General features: G+C 64.2%; 1 protein-coding gene across 1 annotated transcript; it reads right to left on the bottom strand.

Moving 5' to 3' along the window:
- Positions 1–4,905: 4,905 nt before the first annotated feature.
- On the bottom strand, positions 4,906–12,030 carry NES (nestin). The gene is made up of 5 exons (XM_017808391.1): positions 11,218–12,030; positions 10,141–10,265; positions 9,578–9,651; positions 6,250–8,994; positions 4,906–5,684 (listed from the first exon to the last, which is right to left on the bottom strand). The coding sequence occupies exons 1-5, from the start codon at positions 12,028–12,030 to the stop codon at positions 4,906–4,908; spliced, it is 4,536 nt and encodes a 1,511-aa protein (XP_017663880.1).
- Between the last annotated feature and the right edge of the window lie 3,922 nt (positions 12,031–15,952).

Here is a 15,952-nt window from a genome sequence, read left to right as displayed (position 1 = left end):
CGCAGTCCCCAAACTGGAAAAAGGCTACCCAAAGGGGGAGTGGGATCCCCAAACTGGGTACACAGTCCCCAAACTGGGATTGGGATCCCCAAACTGGGTACACAGTCCCCAAACTGGGATTGGGGTCCCCAAACTGGGCACACAGTCCCCAAACTGGGATTGGGGTCCCCAACTGGGCACACAGTCCCCAAACTGGGATTGGGGTCCCCAGCTGGGCACACAGTTCCCAAACCAGGAATGGGGTCCTGTGCCCCCCTGTGGAAGCTGTTTGGGACAAGGAGTGCTGGAGCCAAGGGACCTTCCTGTCCCTTCCCGGGCCGGATCCGGTGACTGGCGGTGACTCAGGACTGGCCACGGTCACATCCTGTCCCCCTCACCCGCGTGCCCCTGGCCTGGCACAGCGCCCCAAACCTCCCATGGGCACCGGGGCTGGATCCCGGGCTCAGGTTTGGCTGCAGGGGTTGGGTCTGGCGGGGGGGCACAGCCCGGTTTGTCCCGGTGCCACCCGCGCTCCAGGGTCCGGCCGTGCCACCGGGAGGAGCTGCTTCCAGGGCTGGGTCACCTCCCGTTCCTGCTGGGGTGCAGGTGGGTGTCCCAAAACTGGGGAGGGAGTGCTCTGAGGCAGCTCCCCGTCGTTGGCTCATCCCCTTCCCGCCTGTGGCCGCCCGTGGCAGGCGGGGTGAGGAGGGAAGCTGAGGCACGGCGCTGGCACGGGCGTGGGGGTGTTGGCCGGGCTGCTTCCCAGCCAGAGCCCTTTCCCGGCCCCTCCTGCCCCACAGCCCGTGCCCACGTGCCCTGTCTCCCTTGGCTTCTCCCAAGCATTCTGAGCAGGTGATGGTGAGGGGATGGAGGTCAGCTCTGGGATGGGCTGGGAGTGTGGAACTGAGGGAACATCGACCCGGGGATGAGGGGGGATCAACGCAGGGGTTGGGGAACATCGCCCCAGGGATTGGGGGGCATTATCCCACGGATGGGGGGACAAACCCCAGGGATTGGGGGACATCATCCCAAGGATGTGGGGACAAACCCCCAGGGACTGGGGGGCATCATCCCAAGGATGGGGGGACAAACCCCCAGGGATTTGGAAGCATTGCCCCAGAGGGATTCATCCCCCCGCGGGTGGGGGGAGCACTGCCCCAGGGACCGCATCCTGACGGACGGCCCCAGGCACACATTCCCGGCGGGATTGCCCCTGGGCTCTGCCTCAGGAATCCGCGCCGCCCCGGGTTGGCAGCAGCTGTCGCAGCGCTGGGGCACGGGCACTGCTGAGGGGTCGCGACCCGGCAGCTGGGCGAGCCCCCCAAACCGGGGCAGAGCTGATTATAGCCCAGAGCTATTCCTGGGGGTCTGACCCGGGTGAAGGGCGGGTGAGAGAGTAGTCGAGCCACCCCCGAGCCACCCCCCCGCCCCCGGCATGTCCCTGGGGATGTCACAGGACGGGACGGTGCTGCGGGGGGGTGGCAATGCCTCCCTGGGGGGACGCCCACTGCCCACATCCTTGCTCTGCTCTGGCGTGGGGGGCCGTCCCGCCCCTCCCGTGGGGGTTTTGGGGACCCTATCGATTGTCCCCACCGTGCATCCCCCTTGGGAACAGCCCCAGGCCACCGGTAGCCCCAGCGTGGCCCCTACTTGCCCACATTTAGCATCCCCAAGGGCTTATTTTGGGGAGGGGGAGCGGGGGCTGCCCGCGCCCCTCTGGCTGTATTTTTAGTCCTTTCCTTATAAGGTTCCCATGAATTTTGGGAGCTGAGAGCGGAATGAAGTCATCGCTGAGGTCATCCCACCTCGTCCCCCCCTCCCTGTCCGGCGCGGGCTCACCCCACAGGGAGTTTTTGTGCGGGCTCCATTGAAATCCCCCTCACCCAGCCTGGGAGGAAACAAAACCCTTCCCTGGCTGGCGGGGGGCCAGGCTGCAGGGGGCTGCAGGAGCTGGGGGGGGGGCTGCGGGGGGCTGCGGGGGTTGCTGGGGGCTGCAGAAGGGTATGAAGGACTCCAGGGGCTCTTAAAGCTCCAGCCTGGCCAGTCCCTGGCAGCTCCCCCATAGCTGCAGCCCCCAAGACCCCCTGCACCCCCCATGGTGCTCCTGCCTGGGCGTGGAGCAGGGTTCAAGGTGGGGTTGGCACCTCCCTTTCTCTTTCCAGCCCCCAAAGTCACACTGTGTGCCCTCGGGGGATGGGACGGTGGGTGCTGCTCATGTGGCAGTTTGGTCTTCCAGGGAAGGTGTGGGTGTGCCTGGGGGGTGTCCGAGCTGCAGCCACAGTGGGGGAACCCGGGCACACTCGGGTCCCCCTGGCATCATGTTTGGTCCAACCAGGGTCACGCTTGGTCCCACTGGGGTCACAGTCAGTGCTTAGGGGTGCTCCTGGTCCCACGGGGGACACACTCGATCCCACTGAGGACATGGTCAGTCCCATTTGTTCCCGTCTGGGACACACTCAGTCCCACTGGGGACACACTTGATCCTACTGGGGACACACTTGATCCCACTGGGGACACAGTCCCATCAGGGACACACTAGGTCCCGTCGGGACACACGTGATCCCACCAAGGACACACAGTCCTGTCGGGGACACACTTGGTCCCATCAAGGTCACACTCGGTCCCACCAGGGACACTCTTTTCCCGTCCCTGCTCACTCCCTCAGGCACTTGCCGGGTGTGGATGAACCTCGCTGGGGTTTTGCTCTCCAGGCTCCAGCCCCGGGAGGCTCCAAAGGCTCCAGGGGCCACCCCCACCCCCAGGGTGACTCCCAGACCTCGGCACTTCACCCCATTCTCCTCCCCCTCCTTCTTCTCCTCCTCCCCCTCCTTCTTCTCCTCGCGGGGAGGAAGGGGCTCCCCCTCCCCCCACCATCTGTCCCCCCTCATCACTCTGTCAGCACCGGCTGGAATGTGGATTAATTTCGGGAGGAATGTCACCCCCTGCCTGGCGAAGCCTCGCCCCGCACCATCCCCATCTCCTGCACAGCATCCTCCACCCTCCTCCCGGCCCAGAGACCCCCGGCTTTGGGGACCCCTCGGGGGGCACTGGGAGGCTCGGGGGGGGGGGCGGCTGCTGGAGCTGCTGCCGGGCTGATGCTGCCCAGACGCCCGGAGGGTGTGTCGGCCCGGGGGCTGATTGAACGCAGGCTCGGCGCCTGATTAAACTCATCGGAGGGGGATATTTTTTATTTCGGTGTTTGGATCCGTTGGAGTTTAACCTTAAAAGGAAACTGTCGCCTCCGGGCAGGGGAGGGGGCCGGGGGCTTTGCACGGAGGGAAGGCAGATAAGTGTTGGCTCCTTATCGGTCCCTGGCTCTGAGCATCCCTGGGCGCTGGCACGGGGATGGGACCGGCTAAATCCGGTGCGTGGGCAAGCGGCGGGGCCAGCCAGGCGGGAGCGGTGCTGAACACACCCGTGGGTGCGAGGCCGGCGATCCCCAGGGATGCCGTGGCCACCCGGGTCCCCTCGTCCCCTCGGCTGGGGTGACTCAGCCCTTTGCCCGGCATAAAGGAGCCCATTCTTCGGCCGGAGCCTCATTTATGCGGCTCTTCCCGCGCCGTCCCCACGCCCGGCTGCACAGCGGGCTGGTTGAGGCCCCGGCTCCTCTCACAGCCCCCCCTGAAGCCCAACACTCTTTGGGTGAGGGGGCCAAGGATCATCTGCCGGGGTCCCCACCGTGGTTCCGGGGTTCCCGCAGCTCCCGGGAGCCGCGGGCTGTCCCGTGGGCATCCTGCCCAGGCCGGGCAGGAACAGCGGCCGGGGCTGTTGGCTCCTGGCTCCGGGCGCTGGCACGGGCACAGGGTGGGCTGGCGTCCCGCCCCATTCCTGCCGGCAGCCCAGGCGGAGGTTGGGGAAGTGCTTGGCCAGCAGCGAGCCCCGAGTGGCATCTGCGGGGCCCGGGGGCGGGGGACCATCACCTCGGGGGGCCGCATCTGTCCGGGGGTGGGGGAGCATCACGCTGGGGGACTCCATTGCTCCGGGGATGGGGGAGCATCACCCCGGGGGGCTGCACCTCTTTGGGGGTGGGGAAACATCACCTCGGGGATGGGGCTGCAGCCCCACGGGAGTGGGGGAGCATCACTCCACGTGGGGGGGGCATGGCGTGCCCAGGGGGCTGCGTCACCCTAAGAATGGGGCCGCGGTGCCCCAGGGATGCGCATTGTCTCGGAGGGGGGGGAGCATCATCCCGGGACCCCTGTTCCCAGCCCGTGCTGACTGATGGGGCACGCACTGTCCCAGGCATGGGGGAGCATCATCCCGGGGACACTGTCCCCAGCCATGCTGATGGATGGCCCCAGGTGCGATTTCCTAGCAGAAAGCAACCTGGAAGTGCAGCCCCCACCCCAAACCGTGCTCTCCCCCGCCCCAGGGCTGCTGTCCCCTCCCCTCCCATCCCCCCAGAGTGAGGAGAGCTGGAGCCCTGAGTGGGAGGATGAGGCTTTATTAAATTAACGTCAAGGCAGCGGAAACATCCAGCTTGGCTCAGCCCCCTTGTCGGAGAGTCAGGGCTGGGGACCCCGGGGTGACATCACCCCGAGGTACTGAGTCCTGGGGTGCAGCATGTGGGGGTCCCCAGCCTCCAGCTGGCCTTCCTAGGGCAGATGCTGGGGGGGCAGAAGGAGAGGAGATTGCAGGGAAGGGGGAAACACAGAGTTTAAATTAAATACTGCCAATGACAACCCACCCAGAGGAGACTCAAAATGAGGTGGGGGTCCCAAAGCAAGCATGCGAATTTTTTTGGGGAGGGGGAGGCTGTGGGGTGGAACAGAGCTTGGTGGTTCTTCACTCTGAAAAGGGGTGCAAAAAATCCACACAAACATGTTAAAAACCAAAAGGAGGTGGGGAAGCATTAGGAGGGGGGGGAAGTGGAGGGTGCTGGGTCATGGCAGGGAAGGGGCTACCGGGGGGGTCCCCCCACCCCTGTCACTCGTCCCCCGAGGACCAGGGCTCCTGCTCGGCTCTCAGGCGACACGCTGGTGGCTGGTCGGGTGTGAGGCACAGGACATCCTCCCCCAGAGCGGGGGGCACGGGGTCGGCTCTGCCGTGTTTGCCCCATGGGGTGCCATCCCCCAGCTTGGTGTCTCTGGGAGGGGGGGGCTGCACTGGCATCCCCACGGAGGGGTCTGCGGTCCCCGAGGGGAACTCCTGTGCCGGGGCCATGCTGGCAATGCCGTTCAGCACCTCCTCGGTGAACTCGGCCAGGTCCTCCAAACTGGCCTCCCGGTGCAGCCCGTTCGCAGCCTGAACCCGACCCTCCGGCTCCGGCGCCTCCTGCACCGTTGGCTCCTCCTCGCTGGACGAGGCCGGTGAGGAGTCTTCCCCAGCATCCTGGGGGAGCTCGGTCCTGCCAGGGCCCTGCTGCCCTCCCTCGGCCGCCCTCACCCCCATCACCAGCTCCTGGTTGAACTCCAGAGCCTGCTCAACTATTTCCAAAATATCGGAGTCCTTCATGACATCCACGGGCACCTTTGCCGGGAGAAGAGCTGTGTCAGGGATGTCTGTAATCACCTCTGGAAAACCTCTCTGCTCCAGTGCAGAGCCCGGCCGGGGTGGGTCGGCCTCAGGGGGCTGCTCATCCCCTGCTGAGGGAGGGCTGTCACTGTCTGGTGCTTCCTCCTCCACGGGCGGCTGCTCATCCGACGGCTGCTCCGACGGCTGCTCCGCCTGCTCCGCCTGCTCCGGCACTGCCTGGGCCTGGAGCTCTGCTGGAGGGGTGGCCTTGGCCGTGTCAGGGTGAGCCATGCCAGGCTCATCCTCATCCTCATCCACCTCCTCCTCCTGCCCCACCAGCCCCAGGCTGCAGCCTGGGAGTGCTGTGGCTCCACTGGCATCGCTCTCCAGCTCCACTGTGCCATGGAGCTCCTCATCCCCTTCGGCAGCCAAACCCTCAGAGTGGTCGGGTCCCTCCCGTGCTCCGGTGCCTGTGGCACCCTGGGTTGGCTGGTCAGTGCCTCCTGTTAATGGTCCCATGGCCCCGGGGCTGCTGGGATCTGCTTCAGGCATAGCTGGGCCTTCCTCTAGCTCAGCAGTGCCATCCTCTTCCTCACCCTGTGGCTTCTCAGGTTCTTCTACGGGCATCTCCATGTAAAGTCTGGAGGTGCCCTTTGCCCTCTGGCACTGGAGATGCTTCTCTGGGAGCTCCCAGGTCACCTTGGCTGCCTTCAGTTGCTTCCACTTTAATNTGGGATCTGCTTCAGGCATAGCTGGGCCTTCCTCTAGCTCAGCAGTGCCATCCTCTTCCTCACCCTGTGGCTTCTCAGGTTCTTCTACGGGCTTCCCCAACAAAAGTCTGGAGGTGCCCTTTGCCCTCTGGCACTGGAGATGCTTCTCTGGGAGCTCCCAGGTCACCTTGGCTGCCTTCAGTTGCTTCCACTTTAATTTCTTCAAAGTCCTCAGAGATCTCAGCTTCCTCTGAGCTGGACACCTCTTGGCTGGGAGCAGAGACCATGAAATATCCTTCCTCCTCCTCAGCACCCTCTGCCACAGGGGCCACCTCTGCCTCTGCCTCTTCTTCAGGGCTCTCTGGCATGGTGGGAGTCAGTGGCTTGTCCCTCCCTTCCAGCCACTCTTCCCCCTCCAGAGCTGTTTCGGTCACAGGGTCTGTCTCCGTGGTCTCCTCAGTCTCTGGGGGGGTTTGGCTGGGTGCACCCCCAGCCAGCATCTCCCCCTCGTAGAGGTGCAAGGGTGTGCTGTCCGGCAGGGTGTCCTCCAGCTCCACCCTCCTGCCGGTGCCTGGGATTGGCTCCGAGTCTCCCGATCTCCCGAAATCCTCCTCTGCCCACTCACTGCTCTCTGTGCCCTCACCCGACACCTCCTGCAGTGCCTCGAGGCCGGAGCTGCTGCTCTCTGGCTGCCCCAGCTCTGAGCCGAGCCCCTCTTCAGCATCCTCACCCTGCACCTCCTCCGGAGCCTCGGCCGGCTCCTGGCTGTCCCCTCGCCCAGGGGCATGTGGGGTGGCTGGGTCAGGCTGCCCTGCAGTGCCCTCCTGCTCCTCCCTTGCCAGCTCCGGTGCTGGCTCAGCCTCTGGCAGTGGTTGCTGCTGGCTCATCCCCTGGCTCTTGGCATCTTCTTCATCGTCTTCCTGGGCTTCCTCCAGCTCTGCTGGCGATGTGCCATCTCTCTCCTCACTTTCCAGCCTTCCTGTGCTGGATGGAGTGTCATCAGCCCAGGATGACTCTTCTGTGCCCAAAGCCCCCTCTGTGTCCTCTGCTGTCACCTCCCAGTCCCCTGGACAGGGCTCTTGGCCATTGCCATCATCCCCCTTGCCCTGGGGCTCCTCTTCCAGCTCCAGCTCCTGTTCCCCACCCTCTTCCACAGAAGCTCTGGCTTCCTGCACATCCTCGGGCTCCTCTGGGGCTCTGCTCTCCCACCCCAGGGTGTCACCTCCTGCAGTCTCTCCTGCCTCGGGATCCTCTTCTGTCCCAGGATCCTCTCCTTTCCTGGGATCCTCTCCTGCCTCAGGGTCCTCTCCCACCCTGGGGTCCTCTCCTGCCTTGGGGTCCTCTCCTGCCTCAAGGTCTTCTCCTGCCCCAGGATCCTCTCCTACCCCAGGATCCTCTCCTGCTTCAAGGTCTTCTCCTGCCCCAGGGTCCTCTCCTCCCAGCATCTCCCTGCTGGCCTCTCCCTCTTCTCCCTCACCATCTTTCACTCTGCCTGTGTCCTCCCCTCCCACAGCATCTTCTTCAGCTCCTGATGAAGCCTCCTCTGCTGGGATGGCCTCATGGACAGTCAAGGGCTCCTGCTCTGGGCACAGCTCCTGTCCCCTTTCCTGCTCTGCAGCCTCTGTCTCACACACAATCATTTTCTGATGCTCAGACTTTTCCTGCTCTGCATCAACAAAATCCTCTTCCAGGTGACTCTTTGTGGGTGAAACCAGGTGGCTTTCCACAAGGACAGCACAAACAGCTTCCACTTCCCCGTCTGGGGACTCCTCTTTTGGCTCATCCCCTCCTTCTCCATGGAAATCTCCGTCCTCCTGACAGGAACTGTGGGGTTCCCTCTCCTCCTCATCTTCTGAGGGTTGTGATGGCTCCGTGCTTGGGGTCTCTTCCCCATCCTCCTCTTGCCCTGGTTTTTCCCAGCTGGTCTCTGTCTGTCCAGGACCACTCACATCCTCTTCCTGGACCTCTGCCTCTGGATCCCTTGGGCTCAGCACAGCAGGCACCTCCTCCTCCTCCCACGCTCCCATCTCTTCCCGTCTCACTGTGTCACTCAGGGCCGTGCCCAGCGGGGACGTGGCTCTGTCCCCCAGGATGCTGCTCTCCACACCCAGCCCCTGGAGCTCGGCTTCCCCAGCCCTCTCCTCCACTTCGGGGCCATCACCGTCCCCAGAGCCCTCGGAGGGGTCTTGCCCTTCCCCTGTCCCCTCTGCCACAGCCCCTCCACAAGCCTCTGTGGGGAAAACGGGGCTGGGGGCACGGGCATCCTGGGGGGCCCACGCGGCGCTGAGGGTGGGCTCTTCCTCGGGCTGAGCATCATCTTCCACTTCCTTGAGCGCGTCCTCCAGGGCGTGGCTGACCAGCTGGGCCGGGTACTGCAGGCTGCGGGTGGGCGCCGTTCCGGGGGCCTTCACACCGTCCTCGGGGCTCTCTGTCGTGGCTCCGGGCAGGGGATGCTCCAGCCCTTGGCTCGTCACCCCCCCGGCTCCCCCCGGCCAGGCGGGACCCTCTCCCCCTGGGCTCCCCGGCTCCGGTGGGGAGGGGCTGGGGGGCTCTGGGGAGAGAGGAGGGGCAGCTTGGGAGGGGCTCGGTGTGGGGCACCCGGGGGCACCCGGACGCCCAGCCCTGCCAGCAGCTGTGCCGTGGAGGACTGAGCTGATTTTCTGGAGCTCCCTGGCATCGGGGCTCCGGCTTTTGGGTGTCAGGGCGTCGCTCTGAGGTTTTGCTGGCTGGCCCCTCCCCTCTGCCCTGGGGAAGACAGAGGGGTTGGCGCCGTGGTCCCGGGGCAGCAGCCGCCTGGGCTCAGGGCTTGCTGGTACCAGTTTGCTGCCGCTGCTCACCTCCAGTTTGAGATCTGCAAAGAGGGAGTTGGAGCGGTGAGCGGCTCCAGAAGCTGCTCCATGGCTCCCTCAGCCCTCCCCTGCCGCCTGGCAGCCTCTCGCTGCCCCCTCTCCTATTTTTAAACAACCCCTTCATGGAAAGTGGGAAATTCCTCCCTCTTGAGTGCAGCGGATGCTGATGTTCCCAGGGGATTTGGCATCGGGCCGGGACAATGCGCTGTCCCGGCTGCAGCCCACAGTCGGGTCCTGCTGCTGGGGAAAGTGTGCAGGTGGGAGGCTTTCCTTGTTATTTTTTTTGGAGGAAAAAGGAAATGCTCGGCTTGTTACCGCAGCCCGTTGTCCAGCTGGGCGGATCCGCTCCTGCCCTGCCCGGGCAGGGCAGGCATTAAAAAAAGAGGCAAAGCAGCAGATAAACCTTATCTGGGCTGAGAGCCCCGTGCCAGGAGCCCCCCGGCCGCTGTTCACACCTTCCTATCGCAGCCAGGAAACCGCTGCCAGGAAATGCAGGAAAATGTGTCCATATCCAGCCTCAGCCCCCGAGCCCCGCCCCAGGGTGACACAGTGGCGGTGCAGGGGCTGGCGCTGGGGGTCCCTTACCTCGCACGCCGTTGACCAGTCTGAATTCCCCAGCTGGCATTTGCAGGCGGGTGCTCTCCGCTTCCAGCAGCGTCCTGCGAGGAGGGGAGAGTGGTGGGTGCTACAGGGTGGGTGGGTGCTCCCTGTGCACCCCCAGCTCACCCCGCTGGGCTACGGCAGGTGAGGGAGTAGGTAAACTGAGGCACGAAGGGGCTGCAAATGGTTGTGCTGCCCTGTCACGGCTCGGTGAGGGGATGGGGGCACTGGAGGAGCCCCCATCGCTCCTGTCTCCCCTCCCATCCCCCCGTGCCCGGGATTAGTGTACTCGCAGGGTGACATCATGCTCTGCCGGGGAGGCCCCTCGCCTGGGCTGGGACAGCCCCTATTCTCATGCTAATTGTCCCCCCAGTCCCTGGCAGGCGGCCTTTGTGTGGGGCCATCTGGAAGGGCTGCACAAGGGGCACAGGGCTGCCCCTACCGAGACCTCCCTTGTGCCCGAGACCCTCCTGTGCCCACCGAGGTTCGGCCCCAGCTCCCTGCGTGTTGAGGGAGCTCCCCGGCCCCATTCCCATCGGGAGCCTCACCTGTAGGTCGCCACTTCCAGGCTGAGGGACATCTTGAGGTGCATGAGCTGCTGCCTGTCCTCCAGCACCCGGGCGATCTGCACCCGCAGGCTCTGCTGCTCCTGCTCCAGGGCCTCCATCGCCAGCTGTGGGCAGCACAGGGGGTCAGGGGAGCCTCAGATTCACCTGAGCCCTGCCAGTCCCTGCCCACCTGGGACCAGGCAGGTGGCTTGTCCCCTCAGGATGCTGCAGGGAGAGGAGTCCTGGGGACTGGATTTTAGCAGGGGGACGCTGAGGATGGGGCGAGGAGAGGAGCAGGGCTGAAAGGGGACGGGGACACAGCTGCCGGAGGAGGGAGGAAAGGCCGGGGGGGATTTGGGACTGTGGGGTGCCAGCATGGGAAAGAAGAAACTTTCGGGCGAGCAGCCGAGGGTGCAGCACCCTCTGCCCCACGACACCCATGGCTGGTCCCAGGACCTGGAACAAAGAGAGACCCTTCCCCGGGCAGCGTTCATGCCGTTCCTGCATTCCCAGCCCCCCCTGCCTCCACCTCCCTCCTCTGAATCACTTTTGCAGCTGTTGAGTTGCAGCTGCAGCAAAGTCGGTCGGAGTTTATCCTGCCCACAACCCCCCTCCCTGTTGCCTGCCCCCCGCTGCTTGCACCCCGCTGCCTGCACCCCACTGCCTGCACCCTGTGCCAGGGGGCCACGGGCAGGGGCTGCCCTTCCCCAGGAACCCTGACCCTGGAGCCCAGCAGGACATGGAGCAGTGACCTCGGGCAGGTGTTGGGGGAGGTCTCTGGGTGCTGCTTTCCTGCAGTGTGGGGGGCCCAGGTCCCTCTTGTGATGGGGACAGGGATGTCCCCAAGCTGCTCTGCTCTATCTCCCACCCTCCTCAGCTTCATCTCCCTCTGCAGCTCCTCCAGGGCCACCGTCCACCCCTGCCCTGGGGTTTCCTCCCCCCATCTTCCCTTCTCCCACCTGTCTCCCCCATCCCTTTGCTGAAGAGGGGTGTGCCCTGAGGCCCCTCCCAGGCACCCACAGCCTCCCATTCTCCCCTTCCCCAGGATCCCAGCACCTCCCCACCGCCCTCACTCACCTGGAACTTCTCTGCCTCCCCACGCTGCTCCTGCCACTGCTGGGCCAGGCTCTCCTCCAGCATCTCCTTCCGCACTTTGAGCCCCGCCAGGTCCTTCTCCAGGTGCTGCAGCTGCAGCTGGCTCTGATGGTTGTCCTCCACTGCTTTCCACAGGTTCTCCTTGGCCTGGCAGAGGGAGCCCTCCAGCTGCGACACCTCCGTCTTGTAGGTCTCCACTGCCCCTTTCCAGATCTCTGAGAGCCTCTTGGAATAGTCCTCCACCTCCACGGGCTGGAAAGCCACCGGTGCACAGCGGAAGCTCTCCAGGCTCTGGGAGTAGCTCGCGATCTCCTGGTCCAGCCCCGCTTTCTCCTCCTCGTGCACCTCCAGCAAGGCTTCCACCTCCTTCTCCAGCTGCACGGCTCTCTCCTTCAGCCAGATTTGCGCTCTCCTCTCCTCCTCCAGCTCCTTCCTGCTCAAGGACAGCTGCTTCTTGGCCTCTTCTCGGGCTGCCTGCTCCTTCTGGCACCTGCTTTTCACCTGCTGGACCTCCTCGTAGAGGTTGTCCCTGGCCAGCTCGGCCATGCACTTCTCCCTGAAGGCATGATCCAGCGCATCCCGCAGGGCTCGCAGCTCCTCCTCGTACTTCACCCGCCACGAGTCCCCGGCCGGGCTGCCCTTGGCGCTCTGGATTTCAGCTCGCAGCACCTCGTTCTCCTCCTCCAGGAACTTCACGCGGGCCAGATATGCCTCCAGCCGCTTGTTGAGGTCCCACATCTGTAGCGACTCCTCTCCCAGGGCTCTTGCCCCTGTGAAACTTTCCGTGCTCAGCATCGGCGCTGCCGGAGGGTACCGGGGCTCTGGAGCCGGCACTGCCAGAGGAAGACGCAGGGGAGGAGGATGTCGGGGATGCCGAGGCTCTGGAGGAGAGGGAGGGCAGGGAGGGAAGTGAGTGGCTGAGAGCAGAGGGGAGCGCAGCTATTCATACTCTGCGAGGAGTGGGAGGCCCCTGAGACACGGGCGAGCAGCCGGGTTTAACTCTTGCACAGCCGGGCTGGCTCCCGCCCACGTGGGCTCGAGGCTGAGCTCTGCTCCAGCACCGCGATGTCCCAACCGTGGGGAGGGGCAAGGTGTTCCTTTACACTTTGGGAGGGTGACTTGAGGGGTTGGATCCTCCCTCGGCGTGACTCGGTTGGTAATGCCCTCCCCAAAGCCTGAGTGCCATGCCAGGGAGCTGGAGGGCTGCCGTGGGGCTCGGCGTGGAGCCTGGGAGATGTCCAAGGGCAGTTGGCAGATGCCCATCCCGGAGGGCTTGGCTGCAGCATCCCTCCCTCCACAGCGTCTGGCCGGCCCTGTGCTCTGAAACCCGGGTGCAAGGGAGCCCAGGAGGAGCCCACCGAGGGTCTCACAGTCCTGGGGAGGTGATGGCTGCACCAAGAACACCGGTGCCACTCGGGACCCGGGGCTGTTTTGGGTCAGCACAAACCACGGCAGATCCGGTGCCCTGGATCTGTCAGAGAGGAGAGAGGGAGAACCGCCTCTGGGGACAGTGGGGGACACAGAGCGTCATCCTGGCCAACCCCCCCTCCTTGTGGTGCTGCATCCAGCTGCGTCCAGCTGCAACCCTCCTTCTTTCCAGATGTTCGGGGTGGGATGTGCCGAGCGCAGCCGGGAGCCCAACGGGAGCTGCTCCGGCAGCCTCTGAAACTTGGCAAGTGCCGGCTCAGCGTTTGATTTCCTTCACAGCTTCCACCCGCGCGGTCAAGCCGTCGGAGTCGGGATAAGAATCGCTTCACGAGGAGCGTTTGGGGATTAGGAGTTTTGATTTTCCTTTTTTATTTTCCCCAGCTGATTTATCTGGGGGAAGGGCAGCTCGCTGGTAAAGAGGCGGAGATTTAAAAAATCAGACTCGGGAGGTTTCTGTGAACAAAAGAGGCAGGAAAACATCACTTGGGGAGAGACTCGTTGCCAGCTTTCTCCCGGTCCTCCCTCTCCCGAGAGACGGTGTTTTTGTCCCACAGGAGGGTCCGTGCTCTGTCCTCACCATGGCAAGGAGGACAAGAATGTCCCCTCCCGAGCTGTCTCACGGGAGAGGCTCCAAACGAGAGTTTCTGGAGAGACAAGCAACAGTCCCCTCTGCTGGCAAAGGACGCCCAGAGCTACCCAGAGCCGTCCCCGAGCTCCTTCCAGCCTCGCACCAGCCGGGAGCTGGTGAGGGGGCCCCCGACACCGCCCACACCTGGGAGCAGCAGTAACGGGGTCCCAGCACCCGGTTTTCCCCCGGTGCCTGGACAGTGGGGAAGGGGGGATGACTTGGCTCGGGGGTCCCCAAAGGCATTGCCTTTCCGGCTCATCTCCGGCCAGACATCCTGTCTGGCTCCCTGGCCCCGGCTCTGGTTTGCCTCTCACAGCCAGGATTGAAATGCCATTAAGGAGCACAGGGAGCTCTGAGGTCGGATAATTCATCCGGGGTCCCCGGAGCCCCGGGCAGTGGGGGATGAAGCTTTGCTGTGTGTCTTCATCCTCCCCCTCTTCGTTTCCATAGCACATCTGCTCCAGAGCTGGCCATCCCCACTGTTGGGCTGCTCCCACTCTCCTCCTCCTGGGATGTCCAGAAGCCTGCAGGGTGTCCAGGTGCTCCTGGGGTGTCTGGGTGCCCCCAATATTGGTGTCTGCCACAAGACAGCCCCCAGTGCCTGTGGCTACACCAGGACGTGCCCTGGGAGGGAGTGTTTCCCTCCTCCCTGGCCTTGCTCCCCTCTTCCTCCTCATGCCTTTGCTTTGGGGTTCCCCACTGTGCCCAGGCCCCTCTCCCTCAGCCAGTGCTGGGGCTCGGTGGGACAGACCAAATCCTGCAGCCCAAGGAGGACTCAGGGTCTCCAGGGGTGTTGAGGGGTCCTGGCACCTCCCAGCCTTGGGGAGAGCTGGGGGGCACCCTGAGGTGGGCATGTTTGTGTATCCCTTCCTTCTGCTGGGTGCTCAGGTTTGGGAGTGACTTGGGATGGGGTCATCTGTGTCCTTGGGGTCAGGACCCCCTGGGATGGAGGTGTCTGTGTCCCTTGGGAGACACTCAGAGTCAGGAGCCTCCCTGGAGGGAGATATCCATGTCTCTGGGGAATTCTGGGTGTCAGGACCCCCTGGAATGGGGATGTCCATGTCCCTAGGAGGTGCTTGGCATCAGGACCCTCTGGAAGGGGGATGTCTGTCCCTGTGTCCCCCTGGCCCTGTGGGGTGCTCAGGGGTGGCCATTCAGCAGCAGCAGAGGTTGGGGGGGGCAGCAGTTTTGAGGGTGCCCCAGCCCTGCTGCCTCAGGGTGGGGGCTGGTGGGTGCTGTCGAGCCTGGCACAGGGTGCGTGGCAGCAGCTGGTACGTGACTTCAAGCAGGGCTGGAGGAGGAGGAGAAGGAGGAGGAGGAAGCACAGCTGGGCACTGAGGCCCTTCCAGACTGGACACAGCTGGGACTGGGGGGGGTTGCAGTTGTGGAGGTCCCCATGAGGCTGGGAGCCCTTTCCATGCCCTTGGCTGCTGGAGCTGGGCCTGGGGCCATGGGAAGGGCTGGGAGGCCCCCTGCACCTCTGGAGCTGCAGGCAGGGATGGGTATTCTCTTTCCCTTCTCCCCTGCCCGTTCCAGGAGCTGGATGTCCCAAGGGCTTTTCTCCATAGATTCCAATGGCCAGGAGGGACCAGGAGGGAAGGAGCTGGCAGAGCAGCAGCCCTGGAAGATTTGCTCTGAGCCAGCAAGGAAACCCCAGCCACGCCGGGAACATTTGTTCCCAATTAGGATGGGGGACGCCCCTTGCTGAGCAGGCACTCCGCGGTTCCCCCGGCCTCGAGCCCTTTCCCACAAAAGCTCCTGGTGCAGGATGTGACCTCATGGGTGGGGTTTTTGGGGGGCAGAGGCTGAGCCAGCCTGTGGGTTTCCCCCCTGCCCGTCCCGGTGCCCATCGCAGCCCTGCTCCACGATGCAGCTGCCTGGAGGGCAGAGCCTGGAGGGCAGAGCCCTGCGGGGTGTGTGTGTCCCCACCGGAGGAGCATCACCCGCTGCACCCGCATCCCCCACCCAACTGCTCCGCTAACGAGACCGTCTCTGCCGCCTGCAATTATTTCCCAGGGCGACGAGTGATTAATTCTGCTCAGGAGCTGCGGCTTTCTGCAAATTCACCCGAGCAATTCCCTGGCAGGCTCCGCGCCAGCCCCCCCGGGCAGGGGGTGCTCCGTGCCAGGGAAAGTTTGAGGAAGATCTGGCTAAAAAAAGCCCCAATGCCAGAGCTGCCCTTCTGCCAAGGGGCTTGGGTCTGCAGATGAGGGGCTCCAGCTGCCCCAGGACCCCACTGGGTGCCCAGGTCCCCACACATCCCTCCAGGAACAAGCATTCAAGCCTAAAGATTCAGAAATTATCCTGGCGTAAATTAACCCTGACACGGACGCAGGCGGGTAAACTGAGGCACGGCGTGTCTCTCTGCTGGACCAAGTTTGGCTGTGAGTGCTGTGTCAGGAGGTGAGATCTGGCTGCTCCCAACACACTTTTGGGGCTGGCAAAGGGTCCCTCCGGCCCCCGGATGGTGCCTCCACCCACTGTGGCTTCGCAGCGAAGGGGCTTTTGCATAATAAAGCCTCCGCTGGGTACTGGGACCCCCGCCTGTGGTCCACTCTCCGTCCTGCTGAAGCTGCCAAATATTAGGAATAACCATCCCAAGGACATTCCCGTGCCATGATGGGGTCTGCGGTAGGGGGACCCCCCGATCTCCGGCAGGGT

This window comes from Lepidothrix coronata, unplaced genomic scaffold (assembly GCF_001604755.1).
Source record: "Lepidothrix coronata isolate B3197 unplaced genomic scaffold, Lepidothrix_coronata-1.0 Scaffold23, whole genome shotgun sequence".
Lineage (NCBI taxonomy): Eukaryota > Metazoa > Chordata > Aves > Passeriformes > Pipridae > Lepidothrix > Lepidothrix coronata.
Note: the sequence above shows the minus strand (reverse complement) of the source record. Positions and strands in the feature narration are given on the sequence as shown.